Source organism: Arvicanthis niloticus, chromosome 2, assembly GCF_011762505.2.
Source record: "Arvicanthis niloticus isolate mArvNil1 chromosome 2, mArvNil1.pat.X, whole genome shotgun sequence".
In the NCBI taxonomy this organism is placed as follows: Eukaryota; Metazoa; Chordata; class Mammalia; order Rodentia; family Muridae; genus Arvicanthis; species Arvicanthis niloticus.
The window spans coordinates 59,633,959-59,657,686 of NC_047659.1; the positions used below are offsets into that span (position 1 = coordinate 59,633,959).

Sequence of the window (23,728 nt, forward strand, 5' to 3'; positions counted from 1 at the left end):
TTAATTTTTAATTTTTAAAGAAAGGACATGTTTTCTGCAATGTCCCAATATCTGGCGATAAGACTGGACAAGCTAAGAGCAGAGGTTTGGGAGTTAGGCAATTTTTGGGCTGTGTGGCAAGACCTTGGGGCAAAGTCCTTTTAGGATTCTCCACCAAAATCCCTCTCTGGCCCAGAGATAACTACAAACTGGGAATCCCACTTCTCTGCACTTAGCCTGCTGAATTTGCTGCAGGTGGACTTCTCTTTGAGGACAGCTCCTCTAAGATGCTTCAAACCCATTTTAGTGGGGCAGCTAGGGAGTCTGAGCCTGCAGTATTTGAAGGTGTAGGGTGACAGCACTCTCCCACTCTGCAGTAAGTCATGTGAATAGCCTTTTTTGATACTTTGTTTTGGTGGTGATCTGGACAACACTTCCTGGTGCTTGTCTTCCTGCCATCTCCCTGTGGCTGAGCCAGGAAGCTGGGCCTGGTGTCAGCATCTAATACATAAGAAGCTCTCTCTCAAAGGAGAGGAGAGAATTATGGTTCAGGCAAGGGAGACATCAGCTCTTTCGCTCTGGGCTGGAGTGAGTAACACAGCTGGTTAGACCAGCTAGCTCATGCTGATCACAAGCTCCGATGGGCAATTATAAATGTCTTTGATTAATAAAAAATGGGGTGATGAATGAATAGTTAATCAATGCAGTCTGGGCAGGAAGCCTCTCTCGGAACCTGGACTGGGGGTTTCAGCAGGGATAGGGGGAACAATGAAAAGGATCCTTAGAGGTGAAAGGCAAGGCCCCCTCCAGTGATGGTTTCTGATAAGCACCTCTGTCCTGATTCTGTCTCCATGATTTTATGGTGGGTTTGTTTGTTTGTTTGTTTGTTTGTTTTTTGGCAGCTCTGGGGATAAACTTGGGGTGGGGAGTAAGTGATGAGCAAGTGGGAAACAGTTTGTACCACGCCCACCTGAGCGGACAAGATAATGCATTGGAAATACAATGGCATCTACTTGCAGTTTGATCTCCATGACTGGAACTGTGTTAAAACTAGCTTGAATAGGGCGGCCTAGGCAGGATTTCCTAAAGCTTAAAGTCAGTCAAAAAAGACCCTGTCCGAATCCTAGACAGCAGTTGGAATAGGAGGAAAGAAGAGGGGTGTGTGTGTGTGTGTGTGTGTGTGTGTGTGTGTGTGTGTGTGTGTGTGTGTGTTTTAAAGAAGGAAGTGGAGGCGGGGCGGGTCTCGAGCCCTTACGGGAGGGGTCAGAGGACTGGGAGGGGCGATGAGAGGCGGGGCGGGGGAGGGGGGGTTATGGTTGCAGGCTGGGTCTGGCTCGGCAGAGCCTGGTTGGGCAGCTCTGGGCTGCCGGGTCGTGGTGAAAGGCGGTGGCCACGTGGCGGCGGAGGTGGTGGCGGTGGCGGTGGGGCTGCAGGGACAGCGATCTGGGAGAGAGTGGCTGCCAGCTGGAGCAAGAGCAAGAGCTATCTCTGACTTGGTGGAAGTTAGTGAACGTCGGTAGAGGCAGCATGGATGGGAATTGTGGTTCTAGACAAGGCTCTTGTTGGGATATTTTTCATAGTGACCAAGTAGCCGTGAGACCTTGGGGCAAGTTCACAAAACCTTCAGAAGTTTTTGTTTCACTATGTCGCACTGATGTTGTGAATGAAAGGATGTGTGAACTGTATTTTGGCAGGTAGTGGGGTTGGGTGGGGTGGGTGTTGTTTTTGATTTTCCATGTTTGGGAATGAACTCTAGATAGTATTCTATGGCTAAGCCACATTCCCTGGTCATGTATGAAAGTTTTAACTTTCCAAAGCCTCAGTGTCTTTCTTCCTGAGGACCCCTTTCCCTCAGCTGTCTTTTTCACAAGCTGCCTGTACCAGGCTGCTTCTGCCTTATTTTCCAGGATCTAGACAAACCGTTCCACGGCATTTCTTGCTCAACCCTGAGACAGTTGGAACAAGAAGGGTCATTGAAGTCGAGGGCTTGCCAAAGGAATTTTCAACACATCACTACCTGTGGTCGACTCTGAAGTTCGGGATAGGATTTGTGGACCCACTTCATCTCAGACCATGGCAAGCCAGGGCCTGCCTCTTTACTTGGCCACCTTCTTGACTGGCCTCCTGGAATGCATCGGTTTTGCTGGTGTCCTCTTTGGCTGGACTTCACTATTGTTTGTGTTCAAAACAGAAAAGTACTTTTTAAAGCCCTGTGAACAAGACTGCTTGCTCCAGAGCAATGTAACAGGGCCCTCTGGTAAGCACAAAGATAGCTTTTTAAAGGAAGCTGTGCCTGGTTCCTGGGAGTTGGAAAAGAATTGGGAGGTCTCCATTCCCTACTCACCCTGCCAGCCTTTCTATGAGGGAGGGACTGTCAGCCCCCTCTTACCCCTGGTGTGGAGGCTATCAAGGAAGGAAGGAAGAACCAGCTTTTAAAGGACCTTTAGAGACCAATACATTTTAAAGCAACTTGGTAGCTTTTTGGTCAGCAAAGTTGTCCAGGGCAGAGGGGAGTGCAGTGTGGGAACTAACCTGGCAGGAAGGTTGGGGTGATTTTGATGCTGTCTCCCATAATCAGGGTTCCTAAGAGCTTATTCTTTCCCAGACTCGAAAGCACAGGACGAGAAGTTCTTACTCATCTTCACCCTGGCAGCCTTCATGAACAACTTCATGACCTTCCCCACTGGCTACATCTTTGACCGCTTCAAGACTACGGTAGCCCGCCTGATAGCCATGTAAGTTTAGAGCCCCAGCCTGGGCAGAAGCGAGGAAGAGGGAGCGTTTAGGCAGCAGTCTGTCTTGGAGGGAAACCCTGCCCTAGCAGGTGGATCACAGTCTGTGTAGCACCACCCTCTTCCCACATGCTGAGTTCCTTTCCTTCCCACCTTCCCCTGTAGTTGGTAATGTTTTATCCTGTTATATACTCAACTTCCTGAGAGGCCAGGATTTCAAAATTAACAAAATGTATAGTGGATATTATGTGCTTTCCCTGTCCCTTGAATCCCCAGTCTCGTTTCTGCAGGGCTTCATGTCTAGATGGCTCAGGCCTTGCCTTCATACTCTCCTGCTTATCTTTTTTTTTTTTTCTGAGTAGCCCCACCCAGTGGTGGAATTTCAGGGTCCCCCTGGTAGGGTGGGAAGCTCTTATAGTGTGTGTGGGGGATTTCCCCTGCAACTGAGTCAGAGACCTCATGTTCTTTTACAGGGTTCTGTTGCCTCCTGATTATGATAAATGGCCAGGTTCACTGATAAGCTGGGATCTGTTGAGCCCCAGTACAGCCCCTAGCAGGAGCTTGTATGTGGCGATCTGTCAGAAGGATAGGAAAGTAGAGAGTAAAGCAGGTCCCTTACACTTAAGTTTTAGGGCGAATAAGTCAGACACAAGCTTGAATTTTGTTTCCTGTTGTTTCTTCTTCTTCTCTGCCACGTGTTCTTTGAACTTCTGCCTTATAGCACCACCTTTGTTATCTATCTTTACAAAGTCCCCTACCACTAAGGGGGCCCTGGAACTTTAGCATTTATCCTAGAATCACTTGAACTTTCTTTCTTTCTTTTTCTTTTCTTTTTTTTTTTTTTTTAATGCTGCTGGGAATGGAACCCAGGGCTTCATGAAAGTCAGGCAAGTGTCTAATTCTGTGTTAGTGACTTATCTGTTGCTGTGATAAAAAAAAAAAAAAAATGACCAAAGCAACTTAGAAAGGGAAACACTAAATTGAGCTTATGGTTTCAGAGTCTAGGAAGGTGTAGGGAAGGCTTGGCCTTAAGGCTGTCAGAACAGCAGTAAGAACTGACATCTGGATCTACAACCAGGAAGCTGAGAGTACACTGGGGATGACATCACAGCCAGCCACCAGCATACACCTCCTCAAGCAGGGTCATGCCCCCTAGTCCTCTCCACCAACTGGAAACCAAGTAGAGAAATGTATGAGCCTGTTAGAGGCACAGTCATTCAAACCACCACACCCCTAGTTGTGAACTCAAGTTTGGAATTTAGATCATTCTGATCCAGGCGTGTCCAACCCTTCTGACATTGCTACACCGAGTTGTCGCCTGAACTCTTCAATAACCATGTAGTCCAGTTACACACACACACACACACACACACACACACACACACAGAAAGAGACACATATATACACACACACACAAAATCTTGATAACATTTTTACACTAATTTTATGATTCTCTTTGTTCAAGTTCATAACTATTCTTGGTTGCATGTCAACTAATCCTTTCCTTTTCCAGAAAAGGCTACGGAGGCTCAGAGAAAGGCAGCACCTTGTCCAAAGTCATATGTGGAGATGAAATTAGAATTCAAGGTTTTGATCTGCAGGCCAGGCATCAGCCCCCTTTGCCAAGGGGTTGGCCTCAGGACAAGAGGGCCTGTGCCTTGCCTACTGTATTCCTGAGTCTTTTACATATCTGTTGAGCTCATTATCCAAGATTTCCCAGTTTAGCCTTAGACACTGGGCTCTGGACTAGTTACTTTCTTGTTATGAGGATAAAATACCGTGACAAAAGCAGCTTAAGGAAGTAAGCCTTCTTACTGCTCCAGGTTCTGGTTCATCATGGCAGGACATCCCAGCAGCGGGAGCTTGAGGGAGCTGTTCACATTGCATCTGAAGTCACTCAAAAGATGGGGGTTGGGGGAGCTCACTTTCTCTGTTGTATACAGTCCAGGATCCTCTGCCATCCAAATCGTTCCACTCCAGTCCAGATGGGTCTCCCAGTATCAGTTAATGTAACTAATCCATTCATTGCCCAGGTGATTCTAGATTCTCATGAGTTTACCACTGAGATTTACTGTCACACTTAATTAGCTATGGGGTCAGGACTACCTCCGAGTCTATCAGGACTTCTCTGGTGCTGACCTCTCAGAAGTGGCCGTACCCCTGGAGTTCCCTGGTTGACAGTGCTGTTAAATTCTAGCTTGTGTTGGAGCCGACTGCTGCTCGGGCCTGACATTTTCTCCTTTAACTGGATGATTCTGTATTTCAGATTTTTCTACACCTGTGCCACACTCATCATTGCCTTCACCTCTGCAGGTGAGGACAGGCAGTTGGGAGGGAGGGGCAATTGGGGAGTGGATGGATGGGCCAGGTACAGAAGGCAAAGGGCCCATGATATTTTCATAGACCCACATTATTTGCGAAAGTTTTATCCTACTGAAGAAAGAATTATATGTATACAGTATTAAAATGTTCTGTGGGTTTTTTTTTTTTGTAACATGTATGATAACTTTGAAAATAATCTTCACTTAGCAGAATCAAAATCCACAGCTCGGTTGCATGTAAAAATAATTGCTCCCAGTGATTCCTATAAAAGTCTCTGCTTTCCAGGCCTGTTTTCCTTTCCTTTGTTATGTGGGGAAGAAAACTGAGATGAGATAAGATGAGGGTGAGCAGGAGCTGGTTTAATGATTCGCCTAAGGCCATGGAAAAGTATGTGGGAAGTGGACCTAGAAGCAGGAGGGTAGATTGTCCAAGAGGTAACTTGCTACATTCTTCCCCAGAGGCAGATTAGGTGGCTTAATTTTGGGGGTTGAGAAATGAAAATAGTGATAGCTGTTGTGTAATAGCTGTGACAGAGCCAGCTGACGTCATGAGGGAGTTTCTGCTTGTGTTCAGCCAACCCCAGGGGCTTGGTGTTTTGGTCTAAACAAATCTCATGAAGTCACATTTGTAAGAGTTGAGCAATAAGCTAAGCCTGTTTATTTATGTATGTCTACTATTACTTATGTATTTACATTTGTGAGTTTTGAGCAAGAATCCCCTGTTACTTGTTTATATTATTATTTACTTATGTATATGTGTCGACGTGTGCTCTCACTTGAGTGTGCACGTTGAGTGTGTGACTTATATCTAAGTAGAAGCCAGAAGTCTACCTTAGCCCTGTCAGGGGTCTTGTATTTTTGAGGCAGCATCTCTTGCTTTGTATCTAGCTCACTTGCTTTGTGCTGGTTAGGTTATACTTGCTGGGCCCAGATCCTCATGCTTACAGGGTAAATGTAAGCCAACACCCCCGCTGTCTTAGACAGTGTTGCATTGAGACACATGACCAAGGCAACTCTTATAAAAGAAAGCATTTGTTTGGGGGCTGACTTACTATTTCAGAGCATTAGTTGATTATCAGCATGGTGGGAAGAGTATTGGCACACAGGGAGACAGTGCTGGAGAGGTAGCTGAGAGTTCTACAACTGGATCTGCAGTCAGCAGGAAGGAGAGACAGACAGACAGACAGACATGGGCTTGGCTTAGGCTTCTGAAATCCCCAAGCCCAGGCCTAAGTGACATGATGACACACTTTCCCCCAGCAAGGCCACATTACTCCAACAAGGCCGTACCTCCTAGTCCCTGTCAAGTACTCCACTCCCTAATGAGCAAGCACTCAAATACATGGGCCTGCGAAGGCCATTCCTATTCACATCACCATGTCAGCTGAGCAAAAGTCTCTCTTCCCCCATAAAACAGGACTTTTGTTTTGGGGAAAGTATTGATGCTAGGATGATGTTACTGTGAAGCTGATCTTTGATCTTTAGCTCATTAGGAGAGATGTACATTTGTAAACAACAGAAAGTGAATGGCAAATGGTGTGACTCATCTCTAAAATCATCTCCTTCCAGAGCTCCTCTAGGCGTCCAACAGTAGTTACTTAAGAGGAGGGCAAGATGTCTTAGAGGGTAATGATGCTTGCCCCCAAGTCTTATGACCTAGTTTGATTCCTAGAACCCACATGGTAGAAGGAGAGACCCAACTCCCACAGTTGTCCCTTGGTCTTCACACATATGCCAGTGCATACACATATACACACAGACACACACACATATACATGCCACACATACATACACGTACATTACCACACACACATATATTCACATAATACACATACATACCACACACACATGCATACACACACATAAACATATATTACCACACATACATACCACCCTCCCCACATACACATGTATTACCACACACATACACACACACACACACACACACACATATATATACCACACATGCACACACACAAATAAAATGTGGGAAAAATAGAGGATGCTAAAACAGGACTACTACACCAGTAAGCTTTGGATTACCTGGTGCAAAAATTGCTCCTTTTTAAGACTACTTTTTCAGTGATTTGGAGCATTTAGAGATTATCCAACTCTTAGGAGGCCTGTTGCTTGCATGCTAGTTTTGCTTGCTTGCTTGATGTTGTTGTTTTGTTTAGGACCAGGAACATATTACTCATGCAGCATTTCTAATGCCAAGCACTACGCCACAAGGCAGTGCTTAAATTTCACAACCAAGGGTCACAGGCATTTCTCTCTCAGTTGTTACAGTGCTTGAGTGAGGCAGGATAGAGTCTCTTGTTTCTGTTCATTGGGTGAGGAGAGAGAGGAAGATTCAGAAAATAGCTCATGCAGTGATTTTGAGGCTGGACTTGGGGGCTGACTACAGAGTCCTCTCCTCCCACAGTGATGGAACAGGCATTTATGGTCTACTGCAGACCCACAACTGCCTTTGATAAGGAGAAGGGGGGCTCAGGACAAGTGAGAAGGCATGACTGGAGAGTCTCTTGACTGTTCCCTAAGGCCCTCAAAGGACACCAGCAGACTGGTGAAGTGAGCTGCGCGTGCTACTGTGTTGTTGGAAGTTTGAAGCTGATGGGAGCTAGAGCCTTCTGGAGGAGAGAGGAGAAAGTTCAGCTTCTTGGACTTTGGGTTCCAATGAAATCGCCATTCATGTGACTTTTATGGTTCTAGACACTGCCATGCTGCTCTTCCTAGCCATGCCCATGCTCGCAGTGGGAGGAATCCTGTTCCTTATCACCAACCTACAGGTATGAGCCTGTGTCCCCTTTCCTTATCCCAGGCAGCGGAGGGAGGTACAGACATCATTTGTTTCCAGAGGGGTTGACCCAAACTAGAGTGGAAGGAATTGGGGTACAAAAGGGTGGAGATATTAATCATGCCTGGCATATGCTTGGGTGCTGAGGAGGGTAAATAATTGTTTCATGAATAAGTAAGTCAGCTAAATTTGTCTTGTCTTCTGCAGATTGGAAATCTCTTCGGCAAACACCGTTCAACCATTATCACCCTCTACAATGGGGCATTTGACTCCTCCTCAGCAGTGTTCCTCATCATTAAGGTGGAATATCAGAAGCTGGGGATGAGGGGATAACCCAGTCAGTAAAGTGCCTACTGTGTGAGCACAACTACCTGAGTTAGATTCCCAGAATCCCTGTAAAAAGACTGAGTGTCCTGGCGTGTGCTTGAAATCCCAGTGTGGAGTGTTACAAACAGGCAAATCTCAAGGCCACTGTGAGACCCTGTCTCCTGATAAATGGGACCCAAGGCTGTCCTCTGGTCTCTGTACACTTTCATACATACAATACTAACTTAACATTTATTGAACACTCGAGCCCTTATTAATTCCAGTCACTTGTTCTGTGAACTCTGCATGACTTCTGCCAGTCCTGGAGGTAGGCACATTCCTCAGGTAACACAGTTGAGTGTTAGGGAGATTATGATGCCTGTCAGAGGTTCTGCACTGGCAACTGTGATATTTTGAACCAGCACTTAGGCCTGTTTATCTCTAAAGATGCGCATGGAACCACTGAGCCCCTCTTTACACAAAGCCTATACTCTTTGCTTGGTGAAGAGGGAAGATACGATCATGATATACTTGGGTCAGGGATGGATAGAAACTGGAAAGTCTGTAAAAAATAGCATTTGATGATACATGCTTCCATCTTGGAAAAGTGGGTAAGAAGGGCTAGTGAGGGCCTTAGAGACTGCACAGGGGCCTTTCTATTTCTCCCAAGGGTTTGTTGTGAGTGTCAGGAGAACAAACTGTTGGCAAGGATATTAGAAGCCCATTAACAACCACTCTGCTAATGGTTTTGTTTTTTATTAAATTAATTAATTGTTGTTATCATTTAAGAAAAGGCCTCTTAAGCTGGCCCAAGACTCACTGTGTAGTCCAGTTTGTTCTTAAACTCATGATCATTCGTCCTTAGCCTTCCAAGTGCTAGGATTATAGGCATGTGTCATAATAGCTAGCATCAATTTATTTTTGAGACATGACTATGTCCTGACTATGGAGGACAGGCTGGACTGAATCTTGTAGCCCAAGCTACCCTCAAACTCTCACTCCTTTTGCCTTAGGCTCTCTAGTGCTGTGGTTATAGGCAGGAATCACCATGCCTGTCTTTGTTAATGATTTTAGTGTCTAAGTCATTACTAACAGTTTCATCTGGCTAGTGCCTTGCCTAACCCATGGGATGAATTCTGGTTAGTCTTAGCAAACAATGGCAAACTGTTTCTACTACCACTGACACATAGAGGTGGGCATGTCATACCTTTGCAATGAGATAGAGTGGGTGTATAGTGTAGGACTTCAGGGGACGTTTCCTCCCTGAAGAGGGTTTTCGAAAGCAGAGTAGAAGAAAACCTTTAAAGGGATGGAGGCTAGCTCAGTTGTTAGAATGCCTGCTTTGCAGGCACAAAGCCTTGGGTTCAAGCCCCAGCACTGTATAATCAAACTTGGTAGCACACCTTTAATCCCAGCACCAGGGAGATGAAGGCAGGAGGATGAGAAAGTCAAGGTCATCTTATATTATACAGTGAGCGTAAAGCCTGCCTGGCCTACCCAAGACCTAGTTGCAACAACAGAAGCCTTCTTCCCTGTCTCTCTCTGTTCCTCTTTGAAGATTGCAGGGGGAAGGAAGGTGTAACAGTTGATACTGCAGTAACCACGCTTGGATTCTAACCAACTAGAACATGAGGCCTGGTAACAGAAGTGAAGAATGGTGGACCCCGAATTGTCCAAACTGGGCTTCTCTCTGGGCTTTTGTTAGGCCAGTCATGGGCTCATGAACCTCATTTAGTCCCATGAGCACCTTAACAATAAATCTGAGTCCCTGAGGCTCTCCAGACCCTTTGCTGGTGGCACAAGAGCCACTTTCCAGGTTTTTTTTCTTTTACTAGGTAAAGCTTACCTGGATGCATCTCCTTCTCTTTGAAGGTGGAAGGGAGGGGCTGGAGCAGGAGTGGGATTCTTGGTTTAATATAACTTGGTTGCTTCCTGTGTGGCCGGCCATCTTGCGTCTCCAGAGCTCAGTGTCACTCTCTGTGAAAGGAAGAGGTTTGTCTCAATTTGTGGTTTCTAACCTGGAAGTTGAGGAATTTAGAGGTTTCTTTTGTCCTGTGACTCACCCAGGAGAACACAGGGGAGGGTCCCTCTATAGCTTCCCACAGATGTGTTTTGTAAGCTGACCTCTTGTGTGAAGAGTTGCCCAGAAGGACTTCTTGCTATTGTAGGCAGGGTAGGGGGCAGGAATAGCATTAAGCCAGAAGATCTCTGAGAGTCATGAGAAGAGGTACCACAAGATTGTAGGGACAGGCGACAAGATGGCTCCCTGCTGCTTACTAGGCCCTGAGTAAAGGGGCATGCAGACCAGGGATCTTTTTGCAGCTCCAGGAGAGTAGGCAGGAGGCTGTGCTGACACTTAGGTAATGTGGCTTTCAGCTTCTGCCTCCTAGGCTTTTCACATGATAAAACACATAAAGTATAAAATTCACTATCAAAAATTTTAAAAATTGTCTATTGATGTAGGGGGTGTGTGTGTGCACATGCGTGTTCATGTGTGCGTGTAAGCGTGTGCGTGTGCATGTGCCACAGCATGTCTGTGGAGATCAGAAGACAACTTGAGGGAGTCCATCCACCACATGAGTTGTGGGTGTTGAACTGAGATCATCAAGCTTGGCAGCAAGCACCTTTACCCACTGAACCATTTTGCCAACCCATAACCATTTTTAAGTGTAGAGGTTAGTAGTTTACGTGCATTTACACTATTGAGCAAACAGCACCATCATCCATCTCCAGAAAATTTCACATTATAAAATTAGAACCCTGGACCCATTAAACACATTCCTCGTTCCTTCTACCCTGTTTCCAGCCTCTGACAATTGCCATTACACTTTGTATGAGTTTGACTACCCCATGAATCGCCCGTGAGTAGAATAATACAGAATTTGTCTTTTGGTGACTGGCTATCTTCATTTGATGGAATGTCCTCAAGGCTCATCTGTACTGGGGTGTGCGCCATGATGTCCTTCCTTTTGTAAAGGCTGTGGTATAGTCCATCGAGTGACTATACCACATTCTGCTCATTCAGTCATCTGTCCACAGGCACTTTGGTTTCTCTCCGCACTTTTAACTATGGTTTGTAATGCTCCTAGGAGTATCGGTGTTATCCTGATGTGTTGTTCTTTTCTCCACAGCTTCTTTATGAGAAGAATGTCAGCCTCAGGTCTTCCTTCATCTTCCTGTCTGTCTGCAGTGTCTGGCATGTTGGGCGTACTTTGCTTCTGATGCCCCAGGGACATATCCCCTACCCGTTGCCTCCCAACTACAGCTATGGGTGAGTATGATTGGCCAATATCCCATTTGATCTGAGGTAGGAAAAAGGAAAGGCTATTCCTGCTATAGGAGAAGAGTGTATTCGTCAGCTACTCCTGCATAACAAGCAAACATTTTATTTTTCTTTCTTTTTATTTTAAAGATTAGCTTATTTTTATTTTGTGTAGATGAGTGTTTTGCCTGTGTGAATGCATGTGTATACCGTGCCCATGGAGGTCAGAAAAGGGTGTCAGGTCCCCTAGAACTAGAGTTACAGATGACTGTGAGCTGCTATGTGGGTACTGGGAACCAAGCCTGGATCCTCTGAAGGAGCAGAGAGTCCTCTTAATGGCTGAGCCATGTCTCCAGCTCCTAAGAATTTATTTCTTACATCTGAGCCAGCCTTGGATAATCTTATCATTTATGACTCCAATCATCTGATGTGTTGGCAGGGAGTTGGCTGGACTGCCAGGGCCTTGCTTACAGTGGGTTTGGAGTAATAGGGATGTCATTGTCACAGGCTAATGCTCCAGCAGTCTTGCTTGGGTGTGTACAGAAAAGAATTGGAATTGATGTGTCGCTTGAATGTTACATTATCTTGGCTGGAACAGTTTGCATGTCTAACCTAGATAACAATGAGAAATGGGCAGAGTCCCATTGTCAAGGATGGAGATACAGGAGATGGGGTGCCATGATCACCCCGGCTGTCAGTATAGGGAGCCAAGGGGGCATCTTCATTTGCTGCTCGCTTGCTATTTGTTGTGCCCCATATGGTCTTTGAGCTTCATTCTCATGGTCTCCTTTCCTACTGGTAGCCATGTACTGAGGGCAGTGCCTTCACTTTTCATCTGGGAAAATGAGGCTCTGAGGGGTAAAGCTGGAGTCACATGAGAAAGATTCAGAGCTGAGGCTTGTAACAAGACTCATTCTCCTCTTCCATACTCGTAGGATACCCCAAATTTGTCTGTCTATCAGAATCAATCAGATCATTACAATAAAAAATAAAATGGAAACATGGAAACCTGGCTGTCAGGCAATAGACATTCTGATGTAGTTGGCCTAGGTTGCCACTCGGCCATCAAGGTTGTTCAAGAGCAATTCTGCGTGAAGTAAGATGAGGCTCCTCTGTGCTGGTTTCTGGTCTTGTTCTAGTCAAGCTCGTAGTCCTTGGGCTCAGTGCTGGGGATTCTGTTTCCACAGTTTGTGCTCCAGGTTTGTCACTAGAAAGGAAGAGAATAAAGCAGCTGAGCCTGAAACCAAGGAGCTGCAGTCAAAGGAATGTCTGTCACCAAAGGAGGGTGAGTTCTGCTTCACCCATTTCCCCTGCAGACACTGGCAGCCCCGTCCCTTGATGGCTTCTCATCTTCTTTTAACTGCAGGAAGTCATCCCAGGGGTTCAGAATGAGGCCAGGCTGAGCAAGGAAGAGCCCTTAAGCATTTTTTCAATCCCTTCACTTAAGAGAGGGCCCAGAAAGGGCAGGGTCTTTGTGTGTTTTCACTGTCTCTTTCTTACCTTATCTACCACATACCCCAGATCTCCTCACACTGAAATCTATCTTCCATTGCCCTGAACCCTATACTCTGGTCTTGCCCTCTCCTGGGATTCTAGGGCACCAAGGTTGGTATCTGTGTCTCTATTTCTTTATGACTCTTGGCTCTGACCTCTTTCCATCCGTACCATCCCCATCACTTCCTCCTTCCCCTCCTCTGTCTGCTCTGAGTCTTTGCTTATGAATATTATAAACCATTGTTAGCTACAGTAGAAGTAAAAATAGGAGGAGGAGGGAGGGTTTGGAGGAAGGCAGGTCATAGGGCAGCAGTAGCAGCTGGGCAGGAGAAAGCAGTTTCCAGAGCAGGGCAGTTAATAGAATTACATTGTATTTGAGATATATATATTTTCTATATGAGCAGATTTTAGCTGTTCTTGGCACAAACACAAAAAAAATGGGCAACAATGTGAGGTGATGGATATGTTAATTTGCTTTGCTATGGTAACCATTTTACTATCTATATGTACCCAATGACAGCATGTTGTGTGCTTTAAATACACACAATAAAATTTATTTGTTAAAAAAAAAGAATAGGGGCCAGGGTTGTAGCTCAGTCGGTAGAGCCCTTGCCTAGTATATGCAAAGGCTTGGGTTCAGTCCCAGCACTGTATACATCTAGGAACAATGGAAAGGAGAATCAGTAGTTCAGTGTCTACCTTAGCTACATCGTGAGTTCGAGGCTAGTCTGGGCTACATAAGACCCTGTCTCAAACAATAAAGAGAGCAAGAGGATTGTGGAAGGCTCACGTAATCAAGAGGAAAGTGAACCTGCCAGGTTACAGAGGTGTGGCACCAGGCTGCCTTTGAGCATTCCTGTATATTAAAGTCTTAGCCAGTCTGCCTACTTAGGGAGAATAAATTAATTGGTCAACTGGGTGAGGAACAGAATATTCAATGCATGGTCCCAATGGGACCAGAGAGAACAAGGGAGTCCTAAGAAAATGAGGGATTCTGGGACCAAAAGAAAGGTAGGGAACACAGAGTCAACCAGAACAACAGCCGTCCATCTTAACCCTCACTTTGTCCCAACATTCTCCTTGGTTTTCATTTCGCCATCTTGGCTGAGAATGATCAGGAAAGTACTACAGCAAGAAGTGTCACTGAGAAGGCTGTGAGAGACAGATCAGATTTCAAGACACCAAGGACAGGAGGAGAGCCATCTAAGGTTGAAGGACAAGATGATGAAGCGTGGTGGAGGGGGTGGGGGAGTTTTAGTTAGCTCATAGAAGACAAGAGTGGATGGTGAACTTAGGCCTGAGACTGTCTTGTTAAGGGCCACTCTGACCCATCCAGTCCTTCCTCTTTTCCTGTCATTTATGCCAAGTTCCTCCCTTCCCTATCAGAGAACTCTGGACCAGAGCAGCAGCAGCAGCAGGAGCAACACTCTTTTCGACACTGCGTGCTCTCTCGACGATTCATCTTGCATGTGGTGTGGCTGTCTATTATACAGTTGTGGCATTACCTCTTCATTGGTACTGTCAACTCTCTACTCACCAAGTTGGCTGGTGGGGACGAAGTGACAGGTATGTGGGCTTCAGAGGAGTCTTTTGAGAGGTCTTAAGTAGGAACCTAGGGCCCTGAGAGACTCAGGAACGGATGCTGTGCCAGCAAAGCTATGTATTCCAGAGTGATTTTGGAGGGGCTGGGAAGGAGGGCTGGAGAGGAGAAAGGCAGAATGGCAGAGTCTTCTCTTGTGAAGTAGCCTGAAAATTTCTTCTCACCTAACTCCTATTTTTTTTTTTTTTTTTGTGCCTTCACAAGTCAGTGCCTACACAAATGCCTTTGCCATCACCCAGTTTTTTGGCATGCTGTGTGCCCCCTGGAATGGCTTACTCATAGACCGCCTTAAACAGAAGTATCAGAAGGAAGCCAGAAGGACAGGTAAGCCTCGGATCAGGGAGTCAGGAGGAGACATCTTCATAGACTTCCACAGTCACCTTGTCTTTGCTTTTACCCTTTCTCCCTGACTGGTTCATCCATCCATTCAACCCTTGGTCATACATTTTGTATCAGCCAAGGTACCAGACCTATGGGGATTTAACCATGGATGAGAGAGGTAAATCTTGTCTCCTTCAGCTGTACTAATCTAGAGGCAGTAGCAATCGATAAAATATAGATGGCCCGTTTGTCCACAAATCACAGGAGATATCCAACACTTTATTGGATGGTGGGCTTACTGTTGGGTGGTTTTGCTCAGATGATGTGGAATGTTCTGAGCATATTTAAGCTAGTGTACACTGAGCCATGATAACCCATAGGCTAAGTATGTTAAATGCATTTTCAACTTGCTGGTATTTTTGGCTTCCGATGGGTTTTTCTGGATATAGCTCTACTGTGAGTCACCGAGCCTCTGTGAGCGTGCGGCATGAATGGGCAGCAGACCATGGACACTAAGAAGGGCGCATTGCCTGTTCTGGGTGAGGCAGGGTTGTTGTCAGGGAAGGCTTCTTCAGAGGAAGTGACAGAACCAGGATGGGAAAGACAAAGAAGGGAGGGGAAGGGGAAGAGCCCGATGGTGGCTAAAGACCACAATGGTGTGACAGTGCTGACAGAGATAGGTAGTCAAGAATCTGGATCCTTTCTGTGAGTGATTCAAGCTAATCAGAGGGCAGAGTTTGAGAGAGTTGCAGGAAAAACCAGGAGAGAGCATAAGAAGGCTTTCAGGCTACTCACTGTACTTCAGAGTTAGAACATGTTCCTTGGGTGTGATTGGCAGAGCAGAAAGATGCTGGGATGTTTCACCCTGTGTGAGCTGGGAGATAAGGGAGAAAAGGAGGGAGCACTGGTGACTGTGTGCGTTGTCTCCGCCCACCTCTCAGCTCTCTGCATCCTAACCCCACTGCAGTATTACCTGCAAATACTTCATAGGCTCTTAATAAGAACAGTCTCCATTCAATCAATATCACCATGAAAATCCCCATTGATTCTTAATACTTTCTAATATGCAACTAACTGCCTTTCACACCTCCCGGTTGACCTAAGTACATTGTTTCCTGACTGATTTGTTCAGCATCTCCATACAAAGTCCACTCAAAGTTGAAAGGACAAACTTCAATTAATGTGTCCTTTGCATCTTCATTTTTAAATATTTATTTAAGACAGGATCTCATCTAGCTTAGGCTAGCCTTCAAGTTACTACATATCGAAGGCTGGCCTTGAACTTACTATGTAGTTTAGGATGGCCTTGAACTTCTGATCTTTCTGCTGTCACTTCCCAAGTGCTGGGATTACAGGCTTACCACCACACCCAGCTAGTAGACGTTTTCCCCCTCTCCTTCTTTGGTGCGGGAATAGATACCCACGTCTCATGCATGCTATGCAACGACTTTGTCACCGAGTTGTATCCCCAGCCCCGATTCCCTTCCTTCACAGTTACGTCAGCGCCCCCTCCTCTTGTTTATTTGTTGAAGAAACATGGGATATTTTTTCTTGTCAGATTTCCCACATTTGGACGTGGCATCTTTTGGGTATTTCATTGAATGGGTTCTTTTGATTGGGCATTTCCTATAAATAGGCAGATTGAAAGCTTGGAGAAAACTCAGGTTTTTTTTTTTTTTTTTTTTTCTTTCTTTCTTCAAGACAGGGTTTCTCTGTGTAGTCCTGGCTGACCTGGAACTTACTCTGTAGACCAGGCTGGCCTCAAACTCAGAAATCCACCTGCCTCTGCCTCCCAAGTGCTGAGATTAAAGGTGTACACCACCACTGCCCAGCAGTTTGGTTTTTGTTTGTTTGTTTGGTTGGTTTGATTTTTGGCAAGAGTAAGTAGAAATGGAGTTGTGGTCTCTCTGGTTCCTTCACAGGTCCCTGCTATTTACGGCCTTCACTGTTAGGACACTGAGATAGATCAGTTGCTTCAGAACTTAGCCTGATCCATCCATTATAAAGCTTCCCATCAGCCCAACCAGCTAATGATTTCGCAACCACTGTGATCAATTTGAGACCCATGATTTGATTAAGGTGCTATTTCCATCTTTCCTCTGGCTTTTAGCAGCTCCAGTTCCTCCAGAAGACACAGCTTCTTGCACTGTTTCTTTGTACTGAAGTAAATGCTTGCCTTCCTCCTCTGCTTAACCAGTTTCAGGATGACCGCACATCCCACCAGAGACAAGTGTCCTGTCTTTAGAGTCCAGCTGTGGACATACTGAAGCTCAACGACCTCATTTTGTGTCCGAGTTTTTAAAATTTTATGGGTTTTATTTTTAAACAAACTTTAGTTTTGAGAATTTCATATGTGTATACCATGAGATAGGATCTTATCTGATTTTATTTCTCTCTCTCTTTCTCTCTCTCTCTCTCTCTCTCTCTCTCTCTTTCTCTCTCTCTCTCTCTTTCTTTCTTGGAAGATTGCTTTGTTTGAAAAAGCATTTACATTGCACAATGTACCTGACATGGTCCCATCCTGCTCTGCCTTCCTCTTCCGTGCTGGAGATGGAGCTCAGGGCTTCTCAGGAGCTCTGCAAATGCTCTTCCTCTCAACTGCAGTCTGGCCCTTACTATTTGTGGGTTTTGTTTTGTTTTGTTTTGTTTTGTTTTGTTTTGTTTTTTAAGACTGGCTCTCACTATGTATCTCTGGCTAGCCTAGAGCTCACTATGACCAGGCTGGCCTTGAATTCACAAAGATGTATGAGTTCTGCTTCCTCAGTGCTGAGGTTAAAGGCATATAAAGCATATGTTACTGTGTGGGTGGGTGGGTGCGTGTCGGGGTGTGCCTGCAAAGTTCAGAGTCCAACTTGTCGGGCTCAGTTTTCTCCTCCTACTGTGTGGATCCCAGCAACGGAGCACGGGTTGCCAGGCTGGTGACAGGCACCTTTACCTGCTGGCCATCTCATGGGCCCCCACCGTTCTTCTTCAGGCTTGCATTGACTTGTCTTTGGCCACTGGAAACTGTACCAGTCTAAAATGTGGGACCCTCAGGCACAACTCAACTTTGGTCAGTGCCCTCGCTGTCTAGTGCCAAGAAAGGTTTGGGTCTGTTTATCTGGACATGTCTCCTGTATCAAACTTGAAAATGGCCATTTCTCCAACCAGTCTTGGGGGGGTCTCCAGTGAAAAACAATATTTAGAGTTTTCAGGTTGGGTGTCCTCTCTCTCCTTGTATGCTCATCCTTTTTCAAATTAATTTTTAAAGATTGCATGGCGGGTAGTGGGCTACATTATGGCATTTCTTACTTTCATTATATATGACAATGGCATTGTATACATGTGCAATAGCACTGTATGTGTTCACTACAGACCATTCTTAGTCATCCCTCTCTCCTACTGCCCCCTGTGCCCACCATCTCCCTCCTGCTGGTCCCCATCCTCCCCCAGATAGTCTCCCTTCCTGCCTGCCTGCCACCTTCTCTCATCGGGGGTATTTCTGCACTCCCACTGTCGCCTTTCTTTCGCTTCAGTGACCCTACGTGCACACTCACATATGTGCACATGCTGCACACATACACAAGAGTCCAACTGGACACAGTTATGTTCGTTGGTCTCATTTTTCGTTTGTTTGTTTCTGATATTTGGGGATTGCTTTGCTTGCTCTTTTCCCCTTTGAATTTTGTTGAACACACTCACGTGTTAACCAGTTACATTTCCTCAAAACCAAAACAGGGAAACAAGGCGTATAGTTCCTCTTCTGCTCCTTTATTTCCTTTATTTCCTCCTTTCTTTATTGTCTTTAAAATACAGCAATCACATATATATATATATATATATATATATATATATATATGCCCCTTGCTTAGCTCAAATGCAGAGTTTAGTTCACACAGTTGTGCAAGTTGTCTTTTCTATGATGCTCTCTTTATTCTGAGATCCTCCTCACCCCGATAACTCTTATGGCCAGCTCTCTCTTATGTGGCTGGCTTGTACTTGGTACCATGTGCCCCTGTTGGAGACAGTTTGGATTGCTTTAGTCCTTTGCTAGTGCCAGTTCTGTGTAAACAATCTTCATCATCACCATCATCATCCCTGGTTCTAGGTTGCAGGGGGCAACAGTGGATATGGAGCTTGTTCATCTCTGGGTTAGTTAGGAAGCCCCGGGGAACTGAGAAGATCGGACACATTTGATTGACATGTAAGAGGACAGTTATTCTCACTGAGGAGTTGGTATTGAGATATGACCTGGTTCTGTTTGGTTAGTTCTGATTCTTTCTTGTTTTTTCCTGCTCTCCTTTGAGTCCAGTTACAGGTACCTCTATTTCCTTCTGAACCAGGTTTCTCATCTGAGGCTGTGGCTCTCTGCTCCATGGTGCCTTCGCTGGCCCTGACGTCTCTGCTGTCCCTGGGCTTTACCCTGTGTGCCTCCATTCCTGTCATACAGCTACAGTATGCCACCTTCATCCTGCAAGTGGTCAGCCGCTCCTTCCTGTATGGGTGCAATGCTACCTTCCTCACGCTGGCGTAAGTGAGCTTAGGGAGAAGGAAAGTGGTCTGGCAATGAAGAAATTGTGGGGTGAGATGGGCCTGGAGTGTACATGTAAAAGGGGCCATGGCTGGGTCTAGATACAAGTGGGAAGGATGGAGCATTCACACACCAGAGCCTCTGTGTCCAGGGAGAATCTCTGTCTACTCGGTGAACTCTTATTTCCCTCCACTACTCACCTCTGTTTTAACTCTTCCAGAGAAGAGTTAGAAATGTATTTTCCCATCTTTGTATCCCTGGCACTCCATTTTTGCTTCTTTTGATAGCATTTGCCTCTGTCTTTTCCTTAAGACCTTCCTGGGCATAGCCCGGGCCTGGATCACTTCTGTTCCCTTAGGGGTGGCTCAGTATAGTACTTTCTCTGTGTCTTGTGGTAGACAAGTTAGAACTGAGTAGAGTGGGAGAAGAAAGGGCTTTCATGGATAGGTGAAGGGCAGGCCTATGACAGGGGAGTTGGCTGACAAATGTTCTCAAACACCAGGCCCCCACTTGGAGTGGGAGTAGTTGTGGGGGTTGAAGGGGGGCAGAATCTGTAAAACTCACTGAAACCTCTATCTTTCTCTCCCTAGTTTTCCCTCAGAGCATTTTGGAAAGCTCTTTGGGCTGGTGATGGCCTTGTCAGCTATTGTGTCTCTGCTACAGTTCCCTCTGTTCAAAGTCTCCCCCAAGAGCAACGCTGTAAATGTGAGTACCACTCAGGGCACATTTTTTGCCAGCCTGTGTGTAGGCCCTTGACTAAAAAGGTTACCCAGGCTGGACCCACTTGCATAGGGCCCCAGCAGGGGGTGCTCTAAGCTGGCTCAGGAGACCCGGATGTGTTAGAGGCTTCAGTAGTGCAAAAAGGAAATATTTAGGGTTTCACTTCTCAAATTAGGGTCACAGGCAGAAACCTGGCTCAAGCTGGGGCTTTTTAAGGTCACAGGGTTAACATGGTACCACTTCCCAGAAAGCCCATGCTTTTCATGGGTCTGGAGAAAAATAGTTTGTGAGTATGAACAAATACGCGTTTCTCCAGAATAGAATGCAAAATCCTCTCAGAATTTCAAGCAAAAGGGTTTCCTACTTTTAGTTAGTGCAGGCTAACCCTGACTTCTGCCTGAGACTATGGCATATACTACATTTGTCTGAGGGTCTGAGATTCACTCTTTGATCCCTGGGCCCCATAGATGCTAATGGCCCAGCCTTAGGAGGTAGTCAGGGCTCTTCCAAGTTTTGGGGGAAATTGTGGAACAAAGAGATTAGGTGACTTACAAATTCAAGTATTCAGAGTCATGATCAGTTAAGACATAGAGGTCTCTGCACTCGGGAGTCAGCGTTCTAGTCACTGATGAACCTGCTTGCCTCATTAAAAAGAGATCAGGGTGGAGAGATGGCTCAGTGGGTTGGGGCACTTGCTGCCGAATCGAGTAAGTTCAGTTTCATCTCTAGGATCCATGGTGGAAGGAAAGACCCAACTGGTTTTGTTGGGTTTGATTTGGTTTGGTTTGGTTTGGTTTGGTTTGGTTTGGTTTTTTTGAGACAGGGTTTCTCTGTGTAGCCCTGGCTGTCCTGGAACTCACTCTGTAGACCAGGCCGGCCTCAAACTCAGAAATTCGCCTGCCTCTGCCTCCCAAGTGCTGGGATTAAAGGTGTGTGCCACCACTGCCCTGATAAGACCCAACTGTTACAAGTTGTCCTCTGACCTCTGCATGTGCTCCGTGGCACTTGGATACACACACACACACACACACACACACACACACACACACACAGATCTAGTAATTTTTTTTAAAGCTCGGAGTGTAGAGCAAGTATATACGTCTGTCACTAGAAGAAACAAGACCGTGCTTAAGGTCACTGGTGCAGGTCACTGGTGTTCTCTAGGTTATTGGTTCCTCACCCGTGAAATGGGTTTCATAGAGGCTGGCAGATGGCTTATTGGTAGAGGGCTTGCTTAGCATGTACAAGACCCTGAGTTCAATCGAGAGCACTGACTAAGTCATGTATGGTGGTACATCCTATAATTCCAGCACTTGGGGGATGGATTAGACTTTCAAGGGCAGCCTGAGCCAGTCTCAAGAAAGAAAGAAAAAAAATATGAAAATAAACCTAAAGTCCTTCAGGTCACATTAGTGTAGAAATAGGCCATAGACCAAGTTAAGACTTTGGTCCTTCTGTTGGTACAGCTCAGAGTTGCTGGAGTGGCCCCTCTTTCCTATTTCCCCAGGTATCGATGGCGCTGGCCATTTTCCTGACATTGGTCCATCCCTTCCTGGTGTACTCTGAGTGCCGTGCTGAGAAGAAAAAATCGTCTGTGGATGCCTAGCCCAGAAGCCCTCACTCTCTAGCCTTGATGATACCTTTCCTGCTCATTACTTTGATGATCCAGTGTCCACAAAGACTTTGCCTATCCAGGAGAACTGTAGTAGGCAGCCATAGTTTTTTTTTTTTTTAAACAACAACAACATACAAACAAAAAACCCCACAAAAACAAAAACAGAAACAAAAAACAAAGCATTTAAATGTCATCCAGGACTTTTGATTACCAAGAAGAGAATTTCTGTGGCCAAGTAGCTAACCTTCACACCAACCCAAAGAAAAGTTTTATATGAATTCTTAGTTTGGGAGCAGGAAGTTACTCCCTGTACAGGGCCACAGCAGAGCTCACTGCAAGGGACAGGGAGATATGTCATAGTTCATGCTACCCCAAAGGACTTGGGATCCAACTGACTGGCTAGCCAGAAAGATTTTGGACAACTCTTCATACCCTGCCTGTGAGCCATGTCTCCTCTTCAGAAAAAGGGATATTTATTGACTTAGGGCATGTATAATTAGCATGGTGCTTGAGAGATGGCTTAACTCTTAAGAGCACTGGCTGCTCTTCCAGAGGACCTGGGTTTGATTTCTAGCACCCACATAGTGACCCACAAACTGTAACTGCAGTTACTCCATGGACACTGCATGCTTGTGCACAGACATATAAGCAGACAAAACATCCATTCACATTAGATAAATAAATAACTTCTCTAGGGAATAATTTTATACTACAATAAAGTCTCTGTTTAAGGCAACTACTGCTTCTACCTCTTTGAGTTTGTATGAGCATGGGTGTGCTAGAGGGGAGGTGTCACCTTTGGGGACTGGGTACAGGATGTAGGTGAAGGGAAACATTCATTCAGTTCCATCAGCAGCCCCTGGGAAAGCCCCATAACTACTGAGTCACAGATCTCTCACCTGCAAGGGGTAGTTTCATTCCTGACTCCAAGGGTGACTGAGGACCAGATGTGAGAAGAACAAGTAGAGAGATGGAGGTGGGCAAGATGGGAGAGTCCAGAACATTCTTGTTTTTTTTTTTTTGTTTTTTGTTTTTTTTTTTTATTATACCTAGCAAAAGGGGAAGCTGAAAAAAAGTAACAGGAAGAGAGCGTGTCAGCTGATAGATTCATTTATCTCTCCATCCAGTCTTTCAGCAACTGTTAGTTCACCGTGCCTTTACAAGGTACCAGGTGCTGCCTTGGGTGCTAGGGATGTAGGTAGGGATGAACAAACACATGGCTCTTCTTTCTTCTGGTGGGGTGCTAAAAGAACTGTCCCAACGAGTCTAGGTACCTGGGTCTGAAGATGGACACCAGAGCTCAAGGACATGGTTTTGGCCTTGTTACTCGCCTCAGAAGCATCTAGAGCAGCGGCTCTCAACCTTCCCAGTGCTGCGACCCCTTAATTCAGTTCCTCGTGTTGTGGTGATCTCCCCCCACCTTAAAATTATTTTTTTTTGCTACTTCATAAATGTAATTTTGCTACTGTTATGGATCATAATGTAAATATCTGGTATGCAGGCTATCTGATATGTGGCCTCCAAGAGGATTGTGACCCACAGGCTCACAAGACAAACGCTAAAGCTTCAGTCTGTCCTTCAAGGCTCCCTGCAGTGTGATCCCTCAATCTTGCCTCCTCCCCGTCCATCCTTAGGGAAGTACAGCCCATTCTGTGGACCAAGGGCCCTGGTCTCTGTCTCTGTTTGCTGATTCCTCTGTGTAGGCAGTCAGTTTTCTCTGCTTGGGAACCAGCTGCATTCAAATCTCTAGAAAGTCCTTCCTTGGTCTTTCCAGCAGCATGGAGTCTCGACACTTGCTCACACTGTCCTGGGTGACCAACATCAGACTGCTTGCCTTGGACAGCAAACTTTGGGAGGCAGTACCTGAGTTGTACCTGATGGAGTGCTTGCTGTGTGCAGGCTGTCAGTTAAAGGTTACAGAGCATCTTCCTTAAGGTTACTGTTGCTATGATGAAACACTATGACCAAAAGCAAGTTGAGGAGGAAAGGATTTATTTGGCTCACATTTCTACATCATAGTCCATCATTGAAGGAAGGCAGGACAGGAACTTAAATGGGGCAGGAATCGGGA

The 23,728-nt window shown here is 45.7% G+C and overlaps 1 protein-coding gene across 5 annotated transcripts; it reads left to right on the plus strand.

Annotated features, from left to right (window-relative positions):
- Positions 1-818: 818 nt before the first annotated feature.
- Positions 819-22,393, plus strand: Slc43a3 (solute carrier family 43 member 3). Of its 5 annotated transcripts, none has more exons than XM_076928992.1 (13): positions 819-841; positions 1,887-2,236; positions 2,585-2,714; positions 4,978-5,024; positions 7,745-7,821; positions 8,037-8,129; positions 11,267-11,406; positions 12,585-12,682; positions 14,278-14,457; positions 14,696-14,815; positions 19,099-19,321; positions 19,913-20,027; positions 21,550-22,393. In XM_076928992.1, exons 2-13 carry the CDS (start codon positions 2,053-2,055, stop codon positions 21,646-21,648), a joined length of 1,506 nt encoding a protein of 501 aa, XP_076785107.1. In that variant the 5' UTR covers positions 819-841; positions 1,887-2,052; the 3' UTR covers positions 21,649-22,393. The 5 variants fall into 5 exon arrangements, with proteins under 5 accessions (XP_076785107.1, XP_076785104.1, XP_034349700.1 ...); XM_076928989.1 differs by lacking the exon at positions 819-841 and adding an exon at positions 1,324-1,481; XM_034493809.2 differs by lacking the exon at positions 819-841 and adding an exon at positions 1,324-1,481 and having other exon boundaries at positions 19,135-19,321.
- The last annotated feature ends 1,335 nt before the right edge of the window (positions 22,394-23,728 follow it).